This window comes from Cydia splendana, chromosome Z (assembly GCF_910591565.1).
Source record: "Cydia splendana chromosome Z, ilCydSple1.2, whole genome shotgun sequence".
In the NCBI taxonomy this organism is placed as follows: Eukaryota; Metazoa; Arthropoda; class Insecta; order Lepidoptera; family Tortricidae; genus Cydia; species Cydia splendana.
The window spans coordinates 24,915,217-24,936,538 of record NC_085987.1 but is presented as its reverse complement, the minus strand read 5'-3'; the positions used below and the strand labels follow the sequence as shown (position 1 = coordinate 24,936,538).

Below are 21,322 nucleotides of genomic sequence, written 5' to 3'. Positions count from 1 at the left end.
TAGTAAGGCGCCGGGGCGCGCCGGCTGACGTTGATCAGTCTGTCAAATGTGGTTGGTGCAACTGGCCCTAAGTAGCGAAATCGACTCGTCAGGCAAGTAGCCTATATTCTTTTAATATTTAAAGAAGGGACCTTTAACCAAATGTTTATGTAAGATATTATTGTATATGAATTTAAATTATTTTAAGTTTTTTTTAAAGACAAAACGGTAAATTTATATTGTTGTCATAGTAATATAGTGTATTGAGATTTTTGTTGTTACAAATATAATAAGTCAACGCGTTACTTTGTTTGTAAGGTTTCCTCTAACTTTACTTTCTGTAATATCCTATAGACATTGACGTACATCTCAGGACTGGCCTTACGGGCAATAAGATTGAGGCATGAATGGGGACAGTATAGCGATGTAACACCGCTACAACGCGATTGGTTGATGAGTTCGCATCACGCGCGCGATTGGTCGTAACTAGTTGCGTTAGACTGCACGATTAGCTCGGAATTCGTGAATGACACCGCTGAACCACTCAACCCACGTTTTATAGGTCCTATACCCTTTTTAGGGTTCCGTAGTCAACTAGAAACCTTTATAGTTTCTCCATGTCTGTCTGTCCTTCCGCGGCTTTACGTTACTTCGATATAAAATGGGTTTTAAAGATATTACTAGATAATAATTGCTTATTTTACTCATTCAATTGTTATTAAATATTTAAATTCTCTAAAATAGTTTCATTATGTTGGCCGTATGAGTAATGTCGTTGACTATTTGGCAGTTATAGAAAGCATAAGTTAAAAATAAAACCGGCCAAGTGTGAGTCGGACTCGCGCACTTAGGGTTCCGTACCATTACGCAAAAAAATCACGTTTGTTGTATAGGAGCCCCACTTAAATATTTAATTTATTCCGGTTTTAGTATTTGTTGTTATAGCGGCAACAGAAATACATCATCTATGAAAATTTCAACTGCCTAGCCATCACGGTTCATGAGATAGGTACAGCCTGGTGACAGACGGACGGACGGACGGACAGCGAAGTCTTAGTAATAGGGTCCCGTTTTTACCCTTTGGGTACGGAACCCTAAAAAAATAAAAAGTGATAGACAATCTCACTGAATTTCATATGTACTAATGAACAAGTCATTTTTAAAGTACTGCAGTTTTCTAAAAGATTGTTTTTAGGGTTCCGTACCCAAAGGGTAAAAACGGGACCCTATTACTAAGACTCCGCTGTCCGTCCGTCCGTCCGTCCGTCTGTCACCAGGCTGTATCTCATGAACTGTGATAGCTAGGCAGTTGAAATTTTCACAAAGCTAGGCAGTTGATGTATTTCTGTTGCCGCTATAACAACAAATACTAAAAAGTACGGAACCCTCGGTGGGCCAGTCCGACTCGCACTTCCGGTTTTTTATAAATATTGTAATGTGCAATGTTTATCGCTATGGGTTTAACCGCCAGATATGCAAACTATCCAAATGCAAGCAAGTCCTTAGGAAAAATCATGGCCATAACTCTGATTATGCAAACTTGCCTTGTCTTATTTGGTTTCCTCGCATTCGATGCAATGAATGATTCGATGAAAAGTAGTGTGTTCAACTCCTCTGGTAAAAGGCACCGTTTCAACCCTTAGTTAACAATCTACTAGAATGGCTCTCGTTTAGCCTTTTGTGCCAGAAAGGAAACTACGGAACCCTACACTGAACATGGCCCGATATGCTCTAGGTCGGTTTTTTCGTTTATAACAAGGGTGCCTAATGCAATAGTTAGACCAAACTAAGTTAGCAGCGATTTTGATAGCCCAGACTGTGCAAGTGTTATTTTAAACGTCAAACTTCTATGAAATCATGACGTTTAAAGAACTCTTGCGCAGTCTGTGCTATCAAAGTCGCTGCCAACTTAGCTCGGTCTATTTCTCCGAGGCAAGGTATGAACGATGCACAAGATAACATTGAGTCGGCTCACTGTAAACGCGATGTCTGCATTATCAAATTAATAAGTGTGTACTTTTCTTCCTCGACTAATTCTACTTTTAGTGCCGTAAGGAAAATAAATAGAAACTAAAATCAATAATAAATATTCACATAAAAAGTATTGCGTTTTTTCAATTGCCAACATAAGAAAAGTTTCGATTGTAATCAAAAAGTACAATGGTCCTTTAAATCCAAGGTGGAGATTTGTTAATTGTTATTTAGTACCTACCGATGCATTAATGATGATGATGCATACTTATTAATTAAACATAGGGACTTAATGTATTGCTAAATTATATTGTTATAAGACTTATAAGTGTATAGAACATGTAGCGCATTAAATTTCAGTGATGTTTTGACTGTTATTAAAATATTATGTTGAAGCAAGTTGCCCCTGCTTTCTTTTTGTTCCAACCTTTGCGGTTTCGCATGGCTCTCCGGTGTGCGAGCGATGTCCTCTACATCGTAATATTATTTATTATACGTGCATAGCGCTGTCTCGCTCACACAACGGAGCAGCGTGCGGATCCGTATCAGTTATCTAACCGCGTAAAGCCCAATACCTACCATCGGCGTAAGCGCAGCCTTAGCGTAATTTACATATTTACAGGTCGCAATTCTCAACCGATTCTCATCAAATTTTGGGAGTAGGTTCGGTAATTAAATAGTTTTTTTTGTTGATACAGTTTATAAGAAAAAATGGCGGAGCCATGGGGGTTTTTGAAGTCTACAGCTCACCGAGCCACTAGTTTTTCTTACAGGCTTTACGGCGCGAAGGTTCATTTACTAGTTTATGGTCTTCATCAACTATTCCTCTTCACCAATCATCGGCTTTCCGAGAGCATTTGCACGAATTAGATTAGGATAATTGCCTTGACCCTCCCTGCAAACAAATCTCTATGCAGGGGGGTAATAAGTTATTTCTCCAGCTGTAGGTAATTTAAATGTTTTTTCAAATGAGTCCGAGAAATCGGGGAAAACCTAATACATTCATGTAGAAAGAATCTAGAAGGGCAAAAAAATAGTATCCCGACGAATTACGAACGTTCTCCTTTTTGAAGCCAGGTTAAAAATAACAATCAAAGAAGCAAGACAATACGATCACCCGGTAGTTAGCAAACTGACGTCATAAATCTAGAGCATTTGTGAGGAAAGAGTAGGTACCTACCCGGAGTTGTTTACTTACTCATCGCGGTTTCGACTGACATGACATTTAACTTTCATAATAATTTCATTGTCAAGATGTTATGATGTTGAATACCCCCTCTTACGAACAATACCGAAGCCCCACGCATATGATAAGTGTTCAAATATAACAAGAGAGTGGTGCGCAGCGCACGATACCTACGTATTAACTTTTCTCCGATTCACGGTAAAAGTGGTTTGTGATCCGACGCCGATCGCACGCCTGTCTTTGGACAGAAGAGAGATCCGTTTATTGGAATAAATTATAGGTAAGCGCAAGTGATAAGGTACTTTCTAATTGTAAGGTGTTATAATGATAGATCGGATTGTCGTCAGTGCTTTTTTATTAAAATTTACATTGGAATAACTATAATTATCTTAAGTAACGATGACCACGACCTCCGCCAAGTTCATATAACTCGCATACTCGTACAAATCGATTATTAATCGGTATATAAGTAAAAAATTAATAGAAAAATAGTTATTTGTTTACAAGGGGGCAAAGTTGTTGTTTAAGAGCCCATCAACGTGCACACTAGCGCCACTGCTAAATAATCGTGACTATTTAAATTTAACGAAATATATTCAGAAAAGGGGGCCGCTACGTACTGTATTTATTTTGTATTCAAGTTTTGAATACATCAGACTAGTTTTTATGTTGCTGTATTCGTAGATCTGTTAACTCATAACAAAAACGGCCGTTTTAACTTTAGCCGCATAGATAGACGAATCCACCTTTCGTGCTCAATAGTGCTACTCGAACAAGCTAAAGATTCCAAAATTGAACGACGAGCGTAGCGAGTGGTTCAAAAAGTGGAGTCTTGAGCGCTGCGAGGGTTAAACAAATTTTGCCAACCGAGTGAAACACAAACATTTTCACCACACCAACGCAAGGAAAATACTAACTAAAATATCAAACCAAATCAATTCAAAATAAATGTTATTAAATATTTATCATTATAAATCATCATTTAAATTAAAAGTCAATTCTACCAGTCAACATAAGGAAACAACTCAATATTTGATTACTTTTTTCCTAATTGTGATCGTGTTGTTTTCTTCATGTTTCTATATCAAAGGACAGTCAGCTGCAGAGAAAAGTTACCCCCTTCCCCTGCATAGAAATTAGTACCTATGCAAATAGTAGGTATTGCTGACTGTACATACCCTGTAGGATTTTAAGATGATGGTTTTGGGATTGGGTTTGAAACGGATGTAACTTTTGATGGGGTTTAATTAGAGGTTGATTTTTAACAGCATGCAGATCTGAGCATTTCACATTCATTTCAAGTCAGTACTTTAAGACAGTCATAAAAAAAACCTTAATCCGTATTAATGGAAATTCAAATCATACACGATTAGCACGAAGCGGATATCGTGAAACTCAGTCCTTGTTTACACCGGCGCGGCGCAGGCGGATGCCCTGCCACTTTCACCGCGCGCCCGCGCCGCTGCGTTACATAACATTACGCCACGCGGACGGACGTGACCGCCTGCCGTGACCTCAACGTGACGCACTACACTAGAACCTATGATGCAACTTGCTATACACAAATCCTTCCAATGTGACTTCCTATGACACTAGTCGCTAGTACCTAATGCGAGTGGTCCCAAAATGTTGCTTACACCCTTTCGCTATACTCTGTATCATCGTTAGGTATTTAAATAAAAGTAAACAAAATCTACCCTCAAACGGCTCCTTAAGCCAGTTGAGGGTAGATAAAAACATTACATGATCAAATAATATAAGTAGGTTAAAGTCAGGTCGTTCAGTGATTGATTCAGGCGGTTTTGTATTTGGTTGGTTAACCAATAAATGTTATAACTACCTACCCAAAAACGTACAAATTGTTTCTTTACTTTTATTTAAACACCTAAAGATACAGTAGACTATAGATTTGGACATTCTGATGGACGCACCTTCAGATTGCGCAGCGCAGTCCTTCAGATACCTATATCACTTATATGTGACCTTGCCGTGCCAAAGTTCCCATATCAGTATTTAATACAAACTTACGTGGTGTCGTAGCTAGATTCTAAGATTGGCAAAGATTTCTAAAGTAAAGCTTTTTTTTTCAGTCACAATGAGGTTGGTGTTTTTGGCAGTCACCGTAGCTATTGTAAACGGCGTGCACGCGTCGAACTCGACTGCTCCCGACGACACGTGCGATGTCGCGGGCCCCGGCTTGTGGAGCGCTCTGCTCGAGGAGTGGGCCACCTCCGCCGGAGAACGCCCAGGCAGGCAGGGTGCGTTCGACATGTTTCTGAAGAGATATTTTGACGCTAGAACTGAGTGCCTTTCACCCTCACCAATGGGTTAATAACAGTGATGCAAATAAAAATTAGTAGCTATAACGGTACGACTATCAGGCACGCTAAATGAACCTTTAGATACACTTCAAAACATCTCGTCTACAAAATGACCCATATGCACAATGCTTTTTTCACATCACCTATTCGGAAAAGGGCTTTTTCTTCCCCGCTAGGAGGGATCAAAGTGGCACTTTTCCTCCCCGCTAGGGGGGATCAAAGTGGCACTTTTCTGTTCTAGGACACTGTTTTTGTTATTTTATGCATTCTTTTTTTAGCTTGAATAATATTTTGAAACAATAATTGTGTCAACACTAAGATTTTTTTTGTTTTCCTCATAGTTGATGTGAAAAGCAGTATGTGTCACACGGTATCAAAATTATTTCGTCTTGGGCGTTAACACTTGAATCCCTCATTACGCTCAGGATTCTACATTAGAATCATCGCTTCATTCAGGATTCAATGTACAATGTACGCCCTTGACGGAAATATATCATTTTGATCCCTTGTAACACAAGCTACTTTGAAATAATGACTTAAGCATTAATTACGGAATGATTCCTATTATGGGGTATCTAATACGTATTACGAAAGGGACGTTTAGCAGATGGGAATGGGACTAGATTTTGCAAGGTTCATTGTATGCTTCAACCATCTTAACATTTACCACGGAGGTGCGAACTAAATCCAACAGGTAGAATAATGGCGCTTCCTCCGTCCTCGGGCTACTACATAACGGACCGCATCGATACGCCGCTAGTGCCGCCGCCCGCGCCACGTCCTACGGGCTCGCGGCCCTACGAGGAGTGGGCAGCCACGCCGCCGCCGCCGCCCGGCCCCGGGAAGATAGTCAATAGGCCCCCTAATCCGTATAAGGATAAGTTCAAACCCAGCTACGAGTATGTACGTATCATATTAGTAAACTCAGTACTAGAGATGTAAACTTATACCTTCGGCTTCCGTCATTGATTTTTTTTTCTATTCCTACAGACACCTCCACAGCAAAACAAGCCAATTCCAGCTTATCCACAACAACCACATCGACCAAATTCCATAGATAGGTTAGATGATCCTCCACGAAAGCAGGTCACAGAGACCGACTTGTACTTGCTTTCGGCCATTGAAAAATTGGTGTACAGAGCCGATGTAATGGAAAAGAGGTTGAGAAAATTAGAGGAGTCGATGCATGTATTGGTAGCCGGTTCTAATCATCATCCAGGTAAGTTTCGATAGTTTTATTTAGGTTCGATAGAAGACTGATTTCACACTAACTTTATGCCGCTTTTGTAAAGAACTTGTCACGGGACTCAGCCGGTATAGTGCCGCCTTGCCTTTATTGCAGTAGGTACCTACCTATGCGGTATGATAGCAGCCGTAGACACGTAGATAAAAAATGTTGTTATTCTGCAGAGCCCTGTGTGGCAGATTTCACGCGAGTCGGCGAAACATGCTACCACTTGTCGGCGGCGGCGGCGGACTGGAAAACGGCCAACTTGGCGTGCCGCAAGCTGCGCTCCAACCTGCTGGAGCTTGAGGCCGAGCCCGAGCGCCGGCAGCTATTTGCGCACTTGCTCAGCGATAGCAAAATAAAAGGTATTTAACTTTACTAAAATACTGTCAAGTGATAACATAAGGGAATTCTCTAAAATTAAATTATGGTCGACAGCAGGATTAACATTAGGAATTAACAAAACTTCGCTAAGTAAATAATGAGGCTGCAAACCTTGCCCATTATTACAAATTTCAAATATTGAACGTCTAGCCGAACATTTCTTGGCTACAAACATTAATTGGGCATTTCAACAAAACTGACAAACAAAAAATTTATGACATTTTGGAACACTTTTTTCCTCGATCGTACGATTCTGAGTGGAAATACCATAAAAATTCAAAAATCTCAAATGCTAATTGGGGTACAACATTAAATAAAAATGCCCACTTAAGGTTTTTATGAAGTTGATTGATGTGAATTGAACTACCGGCACTATATAAATTGGTAACGAATCTCACCCATAAGTATCTTGAGCGTCACCACTCTTGTTTATTCGGAGGCGTAAGTAGGTATATATATATAATAACATTATTAATATGTGACTTACTAACAACAACAGCACTGGACTGGTGGACCGGCGGGCTCAATCCCGGCCTGCTCTGGATCTGGTCCAACTCAGCGCGGCCCGTGTCGGGCGGCGCGGGCGGCAACGTGACCGTCGTCGGCGACGGCCGCTGCCTCGCGCTCATCCACGACCCCGCGGCGCGCGCTTACGTATACAGGGGCCAGGACTGCGGACTCAAACATAGATACGTCTGCGAGAAAGGAGAGGACAAGGCTAAACTCAGTAACGAGATAGAGGCTGTCTCGAAGAACAAACTTACCCAGGAAACCACGTTAACCACGACTGAAACCCCCAACAAGCCTTCGACACAGTCCTAATTTATTTAATCAAAGCGTTCACCCGCGGAGGTTTATTTATGCTAATTTTAAACATAAAAAATAAGACTGAATTTAATTATCATAAATGTATTAAGACGAATACAGGCCTATTTATAATTTGTAAATAAAACAAATTGTTTATCATAATGACTTATTATTCTATAATATTTACAAAGTTAAGAATCACAACAAAATAACATAATAATATATAAAATAAATTATTAGTTAGTCCGGTTGCACCAAACACAATCGACGAACTGGTAAACGTTACTCAGAGCTATGAATAATGAATTTTCACAAAAATACAAGTTTAGTGAACGAAAGTAAAATACGTGGTGCAACCGGCCCTCATTCGGTTACAGATTGTTAGGACCTCACTAAGGGCCAGTTGCACCAACCACATTTGACAGACTGATCAACGTCAGCCGGCGCGCCCCGGCGCTTTACTATGAAACTTTCCATACATAAAAATTTAGCGAACTTTTTAACGATACGAACAGTTTGGTGCAACCGACCCTTAGCGTATGTTGAGATCGGTATCCTTTCCTACACTGCTAACTAAGTTATCTTCCCAACAAAATATTTCTAGTACGCGCGCCGATCTAAGAACTTGAACAAACTCCGATAAACGACTTAATAAGCATTTGTTCTAATTGAGCCACTAAAGCGTGATGTTACGAAGGCGAAGATATCACAGAAAGCTACGAGTAACAGTCGCAAGTTCTATGTGGTAGTGTGGGTAAGATCATTTAGTACAATACAAACAAGGCGAGTCGTCGCTTACCAGGCGCGGATCCACCGTTGTGGGCACGGTGGGCATGCCCACAACCCTAATAGGGTGCCCTATAGATTTCCCGAGTAGAATTTCGCCGATTTTTGTTTCGCAGACGCTTTGGCAGAGGAACATTTGGCAGAATTTCATTAGGTATAGGTAAATACGCAGAGTAGTCAGTTGATCGATACGCAGATTTACTTTTCGTACAATGATCGTTTGTTGAACGTCAAAATTGCCCGAGTAAATTAACCATTGCCCGAAACACGGTACCTAGGTACTTAGTGAAATAGAACTCCTAGCTGTCATAAGTATTTTATCAAATATTTATTATCAAAAAAAACAAGTCAAAAATTAAAATTAAAAACTAAAATTAAAACTAAGCTCAAAAATAAAACTATAAATAGAAAATTTGCCCCATAAGTATTTATATCAGCGGACAACTCAAATTATTAGTGATACAGAATAAACAGCAATTTTTTTAAATTGTTAACTTATGGAGTCATTAATTTAAACATTCAGAATTTTTTGTACGATTTCTTAAAATAATTCCAGCTTTTAATTGACTGTCATAGGAGTTTTAGAGCGCAGCGCAGGTCTATATGGATATGGAAAGGGCTCCATAGACCTTACGAAAAATCGCATGCCATTTTTGGTAAAATTCCGACTACTTAAGTGTAGAGGGGCAAGTGCTCTACACGTGGACATTTTCCAGATTTTGGCCTTATTTTGTTCATAAATCATAAACTATTGACAATGTGAAAAACTTATTTATTTCTTTTGAACAATTATTAAATAGTCTATAATTGCAGACTAGTTTTATCACGTTAGCTAAATAGGAACCAGATATATAAAATAAATGTTAAAATTGATATTTTTGTATGATATTATGCAGGGTTTGTACCTATGGACAATATTCTTGGTACAACTTTCCAGCAATTATTTTGGACTTGATATTGTCTCCAGGGTCTACAAAGACCTCAGAATCATCGTTTAGTACGCAAAGCTTTAGACGAATAAAGCTAGATTTTTCGTTAGTCAGGGTGTCCACTACTCTACATCCTTTTTATTAACCATACTATTTAGTTATCAATTAAACATCTGGCGAAATACGAAAACTGTAGAAAACAACAATGAAACTGTTATTTTGGAGGGAAAAGGGTGCCAAGAAATGAGACACGGCCGTTTATCGTATAGCTATATTCCGACTGACAAGGCTGTTGCCGGGTGCAACCGGCTGGCGTGAAAATCTCATCTACCCGATATCTTAAACCTAACAGAAACCTTGAAGCTTATTTTGTGATTATTTACACACTTGTATCATTTTGTATTGTATATTATACAATTACAAGTTATTAACAATTTTTTTTCAGAGCCAAAAAAATAAAATAAATTTAAAATATATTTTATTTTAAATTTATAAATACCTATGGTGAATAACTAATTGTTAGTAATATAAGAAAATGCATTTAAGTCCACGATGGTAGTATATCGTTAGTAGTTCTTTAAATACCGGTATTAGTGTCCACAGGTAAAAACCGTCCACATCAGTACTTAAGTATACTTACATGTAGTGTGATCGAGTGCCACTTGACAAAAACTTTAAAAAAAGTTATAAAACGTTACTCGACTGAAGGTTGCTTGATGAAAAGATTACTCTACCAAATAAAATTCTTCTAATAATTATTAGTCTGCTAATTTACACAGAAGCGAACTGAATGATACGTGAATCAAGAGTCTACCAAAAGTTAGTTGACCAAAACTTACATCTACGAATAATTGACTCTACGAAACCATTTTCGGCGAAACGTTGTAAGCGAATTGACAATCTGCTAAAAATTGGTCGGGGAATCATTAGGGTAGGTACCCCAGCTGAATACAGAGCCCTAATTATTTGCAAAAATATAGATTATTTACTAAACAGGGGCAATTATCTCTAGCTTATTGCCAGCTTTTAATTTACAGCCGAAGGAGTTTTTTAGCGTAGTTATCTATCTAAGCGCCACTTGCATCATCACACTAACCTGTGGTTAACCGGTTAAACCTGGAGTGGAGTTACCATCGTTACCAGTACAATTTGACACTGGGTTAACGGTTTAACGGGTTAACCCCGGGTTAGTGCAAGTGGCGCTAAGTGTGTATAGACTGAAATAAATCGCTTGTGATCCCTCTGCGAATTTATTGGTCGGGGAATCATCAGGTACCCTCGACTCGCACTTGGCCGATTTTGGAGTGGCTGTGACCACAACCTTTTTTGAGGGCTGGATCCGCGCCTGTCGCTTACGTCACTCAGAACGAACTCAAAATTGGTTGTAGGTAGTCACGTAAGAGCAGATTTTTGCGGGTACGGTTTTTTGCAGGATCCCCTAAATCCTGAAAGAATCCTGAAAGTTACTATATTAGCACCTATACTACTAAAACGGGATCCTGCAAAAAGCCGTAAGTACCCGCAAAAAACTGGACGTCACGTCAGTGGGAAACTGCTCTCAGTGGGAAGGAGCTCTAACCAAAATGTGAAATGATGTCTTGAAGGAACAGTGTACGGAATACGCAACGAATTTTAAATCGCCTGGGTATCTTACAATTGTATTTATAATATACATCTATATCAGACGCTAGCCGTTACGACAGCTATGACAGTACGGAGGCGTTGTCATTATATTCGTACATAACATTTAGTTAGACACTTTATTATTGCTGTAGTCATCATATTTGTTACCGTATATTTGTAAATAACACGTGATTGGTAATGCTTAGCTCCAAATGCGATTTTGTACTTTAAATAATAAAAAAATAAATAAAACAAATCATTATGTTACAATTAGTTACAAAAACTTCGAACGATTTATGGTGTCCTTTAAAGTAGGACTTACCTACATTGAAGTAAAACCGCGCTAATAATATATTTATATTTATAGAGAGAAGTACTAACTCCGATTCACAATCAACAAAATTATATAAATAGCAAAGATTCATTGATTGTAGAAGATGTGTCAAGTCTAATTCTTGTTTCGAATATGACTATATGACAAAAGTTGATGTTTGACATTCCCGTGACCACAAAAAATGACGCAGTACAACCCTATCTAAAACAGCTGTCAAACTATGGGCGTCATTTTTTCTTAGACTTTACTTCTCTTCTACTATCAAAAACTCTTTGATAAATAGCAAGCTCTTGATGATCATACAATAACATTTTCAAAGAAGTTTGTACATCCAAAGATTATTTTACTATTTTTGTATTGTTGTACGACGGTAACGTAATGACAGGCAAAAAAAATGTCTACGACACTTCCATTAGGCTAGAAAGCTCGCGAGGTGATATTGAGAACTAACAATAATCTGCACAGAACATACGCAATTAACTAATGTACAAACTTTTTTAAATGCTGACAAACATTTTGAACAAGAGTTTTGGCGAGCAATGAATCACCATAGTGCTAAAAATAAGTGAATAGTTTCCCTTTAACCTTTTGAACGCCACAGACGGCAATTGACGTCAACGCAAAATCGTGACAACGACGCCAAAGACGGCATTTGACGTCGATCGTTTTTTGATGAAAATCTACTGAAAAACACCCCACTTTTAGGTTGGCATTATTTATTCACAAAACTAAATTTTACCCCCGTGGCGTTAGTGGCACGGCAAATGGATGCACCGTTTGGCGTTCAAAAGGTTAAGGCAAGTGTGGTGATTCAAATGCAGAATGCAATCACGAGCAATCTCAGTGGCGAAACATTGTTCTCGTAATAATAAGTAATATATGTACTTGAAATAAATATACTTAATGCTTTTTGATTTGTACATAATTCTAGAGAAATAAGACTAGTTTTGCCGATAAATAACATTTATTTACGGCATGTAATCCAGCAAGCACCCCCGGATCCAGTCTGTTACAATTATAGGAAGATTTTAAGAGCCCATCAACGTGCACACTAGCGCCATTGCTAAATATTCGTGATTATTTAAATTTAACGAAAGATATTTAAAAAAGGGGGCCGCTACGTACTGTATTTTGTATCTATGTACCGTTTGAATACATCAAACTAGTTTTTATGTTGCTTGCTTTGGATTATCCAGCAACATAAAAACTAGTTTGATGTATTCAATCAAAGTGTGCACGTTGATGGGCTCTTAAGGAAAATGTTTACTGCATGTATGCTATTGACACTGATCATAAATAAATATATAAGGCTAGGGTGCGACCGGGAGCCTCGGGGCTAGTAATTCATCTAATCGCGTTAACCTAGCGTAAAACCAACTAAAGAAGACTCTTCTTCTTCCTCGCGTTATCCCGGCATTTTGCCACGGCTCATGGGAGCCTGGGGTCCGCTTGACAACTAAAGAAGACTAAAAAATATAAATTTATTTACATTTTAGACTTAAATTAAAAATTACTATTTTTAATTTAGGTACGCCATTGTTAATAATGAGTCAAGCCGTGAAAGTCAGTCGTATTTGGCGTGTGTATATAGTGCAGGTGGTATCTTCTCTGTTTGGTCTCACGCAAGTGATATGTTTAGTTGAAGTGGAACTTGAACTGGAAGGGGGAGCCGCCCTGCTGGAAGTGGTGGAAGGGGTTGTTGAAGGGGCCGCCGCCGCCGCCGCCGCGCTGCGACTCCGGGTCGAGCGGGTCCACGCCCGCGTCGAACTGCGCGCGCTTCTCGGGGTCCGTCAGCACCTGCCACCACCGACACGTTACGTCTAACCGAACATACATAACTGTCTCTACATCTTGAAAATTACCATCTCGTTGCGTCATTATATTACTTTAGGGGCTTAAAACATTTTCACGCCTTTTTTATTACCCCAAAAATTATTATTTAGATAGACCGATGATTGCCTTCTCCTGATAAAAGCTAGCTCAATATGCCAGCATGTTTCAGACGCCGCTTACCCCTTTCCACCCGGGCTGATATAATCGTGCAATGTTCAATGTCAATTTGAACACATGTCACTAGAATTCATTATTAAATTACCAAATCTCAATTGTCCGGTTTAAAAAGGACGATGAGCAAGTGCGATAAGAAATCCTTAATGCATCAGCTAGACTAGACTATATTATCAAGGATAGTACCTCCTTAGCTGCGGCGATGTCGATGAACTTCTTTTCGGCAACCTTCTTCTCGTCGCCCTGGTAGTTGTCGGGGTGCCACTTCTGCGCCGCCTTTCGATACGCCTTAGTAATTTCCTGCTTATTTGCTGTCCTGTAGTACACAACACGACTGCCTTAATAAATACTTCCTCTACACACAACAAACCACAAGATTCGTTTTTAGATACTAATGAATTTAAACTAAACAAGTAGATTTTTTTATCCAGCGGTGGTTCAGAACTTACCTCTTAACGCCTAGAATCTTATAATAATCTCTTTGTTCAGACTGTTTCTGCAGTTTCTGCGCGCGGCTGAGGCCATCCTTTGCTCTCTGGAACCCTTCATCTAATTCTAACGCTTCTTTGTACATATGTATGGCTGCAAATAAATAAATAATTGTTTATATCAAGTGGACCAAACTACAGTGGAAGCTCGGTGACGGTAAATGGAGAAAAATCGTGCCAAAGAATTAACACGGAGATTTTTATAATTTCTTGTTAGGGTAAACCAAAGAAGTTTGCATTCGTATACAAAAATACCGAGTTACTTTTTACATCAATCGATACTACCTAACTTCTTAGGTGAAAGAACAAATATGTCGATTTTTATCTAGATACATTTTAATCTAAAAAATTTTTTTGGGTTATGGTGGTGTTAATTCCACCCATGTATATTTACGAAAATAATATAATCAAAGTAGGTTGTCATAATACTCATAACATAACATATTCATAAGTGTGTGGCGTGTAGTGTAAGGTGTGAGCTCACCGTCGTCGAACATGTCTAGGCCGAGCATGGCGTCGGCGCGGTCGCACAGCACGCGCGCGTCAGGCTTGATGGCCAGCGCCGCGGCGCAGTGCCCCAGCGCCTCCGTGTACTGCTCCTCCTGAAACGTGCTTCAGATATACGAGTAGCTCTGGCCAGGCGTGTCAGCGCCGACCTAACAAACCGGAGGGCCTACCCAGAATATTTTATAACTCTCGAACACAAGAGCGATAGAGACAAACTGTCGACCGACCAAAGATGTTTGCGATAGGCACTCAGATTATGGCTAAGTTTTATATTTATAAATTTAACTTTTGATGAGGATGTCTATACGCAGCACATGCAAGCAAGTTGTTTATTAGAAAATAATTAATAATATCAAAAAGGAACGTCGAAAGTGATTTATTTTTACCAATCATTTAAAAACGCTCTTTACCTAAAGACTGTAAACAAACCCCACACATCATGTCATTATTGGCATCCAATTTTCGGAAAAAAGAATAATGCAGATGGCTAACCTTGGTCGCGCAGCTGCAAAGCCACCGCTTGGCCTCGAACACGACTAAGGAGACCTCGTCCTCGATCTTGAGCACTTTCTCGGCGCTGCTCATGCACTTGACGTAGTCGCGGGCCTCGCTCTGCTCCTCGCAGTCCAGCAGTAGCTTGTCAACCTTCTTGATCTTCTTGTACAACGGGAAGCACTTCTTGTGTTCGGGATCTAGTTTAAGGCACTCGCGTACTTCCTGTTACGATACATACAACAAAATTGATATAGCTGCAGGTTGACTTGCTAAGTTGAGTCAGTTGCATTATCATTTTCTGCGTTTATTTAGTATTATTTGGAAGTGATTTGCAACAGTCCCCTATTTTATTAGCCAAACGGGATGAATACATCAAATTAACGAAAACTACCTAGAAGTATATGGCAACAGTTCTGTTGTTCAAATGCGCCAATTTACCTATGATCCGATAAAATCTTTTAAATGAATGTGTATTTTAAAGCACCATTTTTTGTTAAATAATTTATAGATATCAAACTACATAATAAAAATACAAACACAATGTAAAGAAGTATGTGGGGACTCAAACATTATGACACAGGTCTAATGAAAGAGAGTTAGTGGTAACATATTATTTACCTTTAGGGCATCACTGACGTGCCCCAGTTGATACAACAACGTCGCAAGCCGGTAGTAGCCATCTGTGGAGTCTTGTTGGAGCCGATTGACTGACCGAATGTCAGACACAGCGGAGAACAGATCATTCTGGAAGATACAATTCAATAGTTAGTGACATATTTACAATAAGCCTCGTCAACTTATCAGTTATCGCTTTTAATCATATGAGGTATGTATGTGTGTGTGTTCACACACACATGCTGTAACTATTCTCTTTCAACAATGGCGTAGGAGTGAAACTTTAGTACCGCAGTACTGTACATGATTATTGGACCAAAGTAGCGAAAGTAATAATATTGGTAGGTGGGTAAGACAATAGGGTAAGTTGCTAGACTTTTGATTAAGTACACAAGTTATGATACGGGTAGAAAAAAGCCCTGACTCAAGTATTATTCGTATCAAATTTTTGTTTGATTAATGATTAGACAGTTAAGACATTAAACCATTTGTTATCATAATCACATCTAGATTTTAGAGATCCACTGTTGGACCTGCTGCCTGCTGATCTTCATAACCACAATGATTCCAACTAATAAATGTAGGTGGTAGGTAGAATTGTAGTTACGAACCTAAACTAAGTACTACAATAGGTACACCTAACCAAGCGCACTAACCAGGGCTATGTAGCTCTCGGCGCGCAGTTGGCGCAGCTGCGCGGACCACGGCGACACCTCGAGCAGGCGCGTGGCGAGCTCGACCGCGGCGCGGTGGTCGCCGCCGCGGTAGTACGCCTCCACCAACCTCAAGTCCTCCATGTACTCGTCGATCTTGTGGTACTGCGCTAATGCTTCGCTGTTATATGGGTCTGCGTACGTCTGTCGACAAACTCACGCAATTTTATACCTTGAAACGAGCAATTCTTGTTTAAATATATATATTTCGGGGATCTCGGAAACGGCTCTAACGATTTCGATGAAATTTGCTGTATGGGGGTTTTCCGGGACGACAAATTGATCTAGCTAAGTCTTATTTTTGAGTATTTATGTGTTTTCCGAGAAAAGTTGACGTTTGGTCTCCCAGATATTTAGTAATTAATGTACTTTATTATATCACCACCATATATGGAGACAGTAACAGTAAATAAATTCCTGTTCAAAATGATCTTTTAAAGTTAATTTTAATAGATAATAAATATAACACCTACACTTCAATGTTCTTGTGAGTATAGTTTTTTTAATCCACTGTAACTGACAAAATTGGTTTGCCAGACTGTACCTTTTATAACATTGTTGCATTTTAGTAGATTTCGCCATAAACTGGCACAGGCACGTGCGATCGAGCTTAAACCGGCCGACTTCATTAATAATTATTGAAGTACTTTTTCTTAAAAACTAAGCAGACTTGATTTCTGGTACGCCCTCAGAAACACCGAACTCTGATTAATTGGAGTAAAAGAGAAAGATGCCCGCAATTTGCGAGCTTCGGTGTTCGTGGTAGGTCCTCTCACCTCTGACAGCCTACCGCCAACATCAAAAATCGTTATCTGCCTCTCTATCACTCTTGATTCGAGCAATAAAGAGGCAGAAAACATATTTAAATTTTTCAACGTTGGCGGTAAGGCCAACGTTGAAAAATTTGCCTTTAATCCTGATTGTATTACTTGAACCAGAAACGCTCTTGGTTGTAGGCATGGGCTCATATTGCCCGTTCATCTACATGGACTTGACTCTTAACTTAACTAACTCCCATCACATTATTAATACAATAGGGATGATGACACATGTTGAATTTTATAACAAAATCTAGTAAAATAGATAGCAAATGAGCAATTTATCACAATAATGTGGATATTAAAATAATATATGGAAATCATATAAAAATACAGGACCTGAAAGTTTCAAAATATACATTTTTTTTTACTTCCAAAAAGAAAATAAGTAAGCATACCATTCGATTCCTTACATTTTATCCAAAAAAATATTGTATAGCAACTATATTAGACTAGACAAAAAACTTCAAAATCGGTCTCCTTCTTGATGCGACTGGCAAATCATATTACAAAAATTGTACGGAATCTTTCTTGTAGGCAATTTTATGTATCAGAACATTTTTTGTTATGCGCCACAGTTTAAGAGTTTTGTTACGAAAAACTAAAAAAAGGGACCTTTAATATCAAATATCTCACTTCCAGTCAAGAATTCGATCAAGCAACCGGCAAATTCGGATTCAGCGGGGTCTAATTAGGTTAAAAAACCCGGTTGCCTACAAGTAATATGATTTGCCAGTCGAAATCGATTTTTACAAAAATATGACCAGTCTATATCTATATACGTAAACGCAATATTTCACAAACAACAACGCAATTTTCTTATTTTGACTATACTTCAAGATGGACTCTCAGTGACCTTGACGTCATGTTCACTTATCGTTTTGTTAGGAGCGTTTTGCGAGTGAAGTACGACTGTCGGACTTTGACTATCATTTCTGACTTTTGTATTGCTTTAATGCAATGGGGGACCCATATAGATATTTGATCCTAAAAACAAACCTAATCGATTGATACCATAAATGAAAATTTGTCATATAGCCTATTGTTTAAATAGGTATGTCAATAGCATTCGGAAATAGACACAGGTTTGAGTTTTCACCATGGGAAAGGAAGATTCAAAATTACCATATCCATATACCTTAATACATTTATAAATATTATACATACCTACTTTACTTTTAAAATGACACAACTACAGAAAAAAACAACACGGTCTAGAACAATCTAGAACTTGGAAATATAATGTACAACATACAACATAATAAAAGTGAAGCAATCGCATCTGGTGTTACGACAGAATACAAAAAATTAAATTACGTTAGTGAATAGGTATTATACATGCTTTATCACATTTGTCGTTAAATACGTGGTTCATACCAACAATCAGTAGGTATGTACACCTTAACATTATTTCATTATTATCATTAAATAGTGTTTGTTTTATAAGCGGGTAATGTTGTTGTTTAATGCCTGATAGTAATATTTCAATATGATGCCCGAGCAAACGAACGATTGCAAAATTGAACAACGAGCGTGACGCGTATCTCGAGTGTTGCGTGGGTGAGAAGGCGCGAGGTTCAAACAAACTTTACTACCGAGTGAAACAAGAAACTATTCACCAAACGAATGCAAGGAAAATACTAACTATAAAATATTAAAAACCACATTCATATGAATGTTATTCATGAATAGGTAACTATAGTAATGGATATGAAATTACAGCATTTTAGTATGAAAACTAGAGTCTCAGTGACTCTAGTTTTCATACTAACACATTCATAGATAACTTACAACACGGCATAAATATTAAAACATATTTAAACTGGGTCTATGCACAATTTATTTTGTTAAGTACCTTTATTTCCGACTTTTCGACGCAGGTTTCACTAGTTCTGGTAGCGGATATCTCACCACCAATGACCAGTGAAACCTGAGTCGACACGTCCGAAATAAAGGTAACAAATAGAACTCGTTAAAGACCTGGTTCAGATATGTTTTGATGTGTGTTCAAAACACGAAAGTTTTAATGTCATAACACGGCATTAATTCTAGAACTGTAGGTATAATAAGCTGGGGTCTAAAATATAATTTCAAAGTTACTTATGAGACATATGCTCTTTAATCATCTCATAAAAGCTCACCTAACACAAATCTAATACAGCTACTTAAGAGCCAATGGGAGTGGTCATTTCTCCATACAAACGTACTCCTCGTTTTCCTCCGTGGTTTTTGAAGCTAGAGCAATTATTTTTTCAACACAGATTAATATTGTCAATATCTGTGGTGGACCGTTTTGCTTTTTTTGATATTTTTGTTTTTTAAGGCGCTAGAGCCCTTCAAAAATGGCCAAAATGGCCTAATTGACTATGCCGCAATGAGAGGCATGGCATTCAAAACTGATATCAATTAGCCAAAAAAGCAAAACGGTCCGACACAGATAATTTCATAATCATTTAGATTTCCAAATTTGGTTACGATTGGTTAAGTTTTGGAGGAGGAAACAGAGGAGTACGAAACCTCGATTTTTGAGATTTTTACGCAGGATTTTTCGCCTTGTCCTTATCGCACTACTTTTAGGTGCCGCTTCCGTTAGCGAGACGGGTATATTTACCTAAAATGTTTAAAACTCAGCTCCTGTTTCGTCTTAACACTGAATGGAATTACAGGGTTGTAATAAATTATTGAAAAAAATATTAAAATCGCTTAATTATCATATGCAAACCAAGTGCTACAGTTTAGGTAAGGATTTATTAGCTTTATGGAATTAGGACAAGTTTTATCTATAATACTTACGACTTGCAAGAAGTCTTCTTTAGCCTCTCTGTATTGAGCTAGTTTGAGGTAGACATTAGCACGCTGCACTTGCGCTGAAGTAAAGTCAGCTTTCAACTCCAACACCTAAAAACAGTATGAAAATTGAAATACAATACACAGAGTCTAGTGCCCTAAAATCAGCCATCCCCTTATAATGCCACCACAAAATGTGTGAATTGTGAATCTTATGTGATTGATATATAAGGGGTAGCCAACTTTAGTGTATATTACTCACTCCTTACAGTACTATAACAGAAAATAATATAAGATGAAATCTAGTGTGCCCAGAGAATCTTCATTCTTACCTTAGTGAAGTCTTGTAGTGCAAACTTTGCTTTACCCAGTGCATAGTAAACTGTACCACGCTTGAAATATGTGAGGTAGTTGTGTGGGTCACCCTCTAAAAAGATAAATAAGTTTATCAGTTAATTTATCATGCCACATTAAAAACCAATGTATTCCATAATTTATGGTAAGCGACCTCCACCTCACCAATTTACAAACAATAACTAAACAAAGATGATTGTTGACTGAATATAAGATGAGTATCACCAGATAAGGCCCGAACGTAAAGCAGCCGATATGTAGGAATGTTCACTGACCGACTGCTGCATGGTAGTGCGTGAGCGCGTCCGAGAGCTGCCCTCGCGCCAGGAAGTCCCGGCCCAGCTCCAGGTGCTTGTTCACCTCTGCAGGCGTCGCACAATCTGAAACTGTGTCACACAAAAAATATTTATAAACCCTAATGCAAAAGTACCGAAAAAATCAGGCCAATAGCAGTCCGGTCAATGCTAAACTTACATTCTAACACTATTTCTAGCACTAATAAAACAAGACATGGTGTTATTTTGTTCCAATTAATATTCACTAAATAGTCCATCATTATTTTTAATTTTTAAAGTGGCTCTTAAAGTGTATTACATTTAATTTCAATACAAACTAATTAGTTGACAGAGCCACAATCCATCTTTCTTACGGCACTTTTCGTGGTCTGTCCTGATTGGTCCAAATCAGACATTTCAAAGCTAACTGCTCGGAAGAGAAAAAGCCAAGTTAGGCTAGGCGAGCACGAGGAACTTTTTTGTCTCGGCAACTTTTTTATTGTCTCTGTCGCATTTTCATACTAAAGCTGGTCAAGCAGATCTTGTCAGTAGAAAAAGGCGGCAAATTAGAAAAATGTAGGCGCGAAGAGATATCGTATCATAGAAAATTTTAATATCGCGCCTTTTTCTACTGACAAGATTTGATTGACCATCTATAAATACCCATAGAGGCCATATACTTGATATGCGAGATATAATAGTCGCGGAGACAAAA

At 38.6% G+C, this 21,322-nt stretch overlaps 2 protein-coding genes and 2 long non-coding RNA genes across 4 annotated transcripts in view; 2 read left to right on the top strand and 2 right to left on the bottom strand.

Moving 5' to 3' along the window:
* Positions 1-21,322, top strand: part of LOC134804928 (uncharacterized) — a 273,322-nt gene that overhangs the window by 98,862 nt on the left and 153,138 nt on the right. The window lies entirely within an intron of this gene.
* LOC134805103 (uncharacterized) lies at positions 5,232-7,954 on the top strand. The gene is made up of 5 exons (XM_063778403.1): positions 5,232-5,394; positions 6,152-6,360; positions 6,448-6,676; positions 6,868-7,050; positions 7,569-7,954. The coding sequence occupies exons 1-5, from the start codon at positions 5,232-5,234 to the stop codon at positions 7,889-7,891; spliced, it is 1,107 nt and encodes a 368-aa protein (XP_063634473.1). The 3' UTR covers positions 7,892-7,954.
* LOC134804943 (uncharacterized) lies at positions 12,427-13,130 on the bottom strand. Its single transcript, XR_010146203.1, has 2 exons — positions 13,006-13,130; positions 12,427-12,925 (listed from the first exon to the last, which is right to left on the bottom strand). It is a non-coding gene; the product is annotated as an uncharacterized LOC134804943 (long non-coding RNA).
* LOC134804805 (dnaJ homolog subfamily C member 3) lies at positions 13,150-21,011 on the bottom strand. The gene is made up of 11 exons (XM_063778056.1): positions 20,807-21,011; positions 20,608-20,718; positions 20,311-20,405; positions 19,985-20,089; positions 16,317-16,517; positions 15,664-15,789; positions 15,043-15,267; positions 14,528-14,645; positions 14,005-14,137; positions 13,742-13,871; positions 13,150-13,345 (listed from the first exon to the last, which is right to left on the bottom strand). Exons 1-11 carry the CDS (start codon positions 20,886-20,888, stop codon positions 13,184-13,186), a joined length of 1,488 nt encoding a protein of 495 aa, XP_063634126.1. The 5' UTR covers positions 20,889-21,011; the 3' UTR covers positions 13,150-13,183.

Bases quoted from the DNA above. Each gene is read 5' to 3' on its own strand.
- LOC134805103 (XM_063778403.1), top strand. From the start codon at position 5,232: ATGAGGTTGGTGTTTTTGGCAGTCACCGTAGCTATTGTAAACGGCGTG. The intron at 6,677-6,867 runs GTAAGTTTCGAT...GTTATTCTGCAG, and splicing joins CGGTTCTAATCATCATCCAG to AGCCCTGTGTGGCAGATTTC. The intron at 7,051-7,568 runs GTATTTAACTTT...TAACAACAACAG, and splicing joins CAGCGATAGCAAAATAAAAG to CACTGGACTGGTGGACCGGC.
- LOC134804805 (XM_063778056.1), bottom strand. From the start codon at position 20,888: ATGATGGACTATTTAGTGAATATTAATTGGAACAAAATAACACCATGT. The intron at 16,518-19,984 runs GTAAGTATTATA...GTTTGTCGACAG, and splicing joins AAGAAGACTTCTTGCAAGTC to ACGTACGCAGACCCATATAA. The intron at 14,646-15,042 runs GTTAGCCATCTG...AGCACGTTTCAG, and splicing joins TTTGCAGCTGCGCGACCAAG to GAGGAGCAGTACACGGAGGC.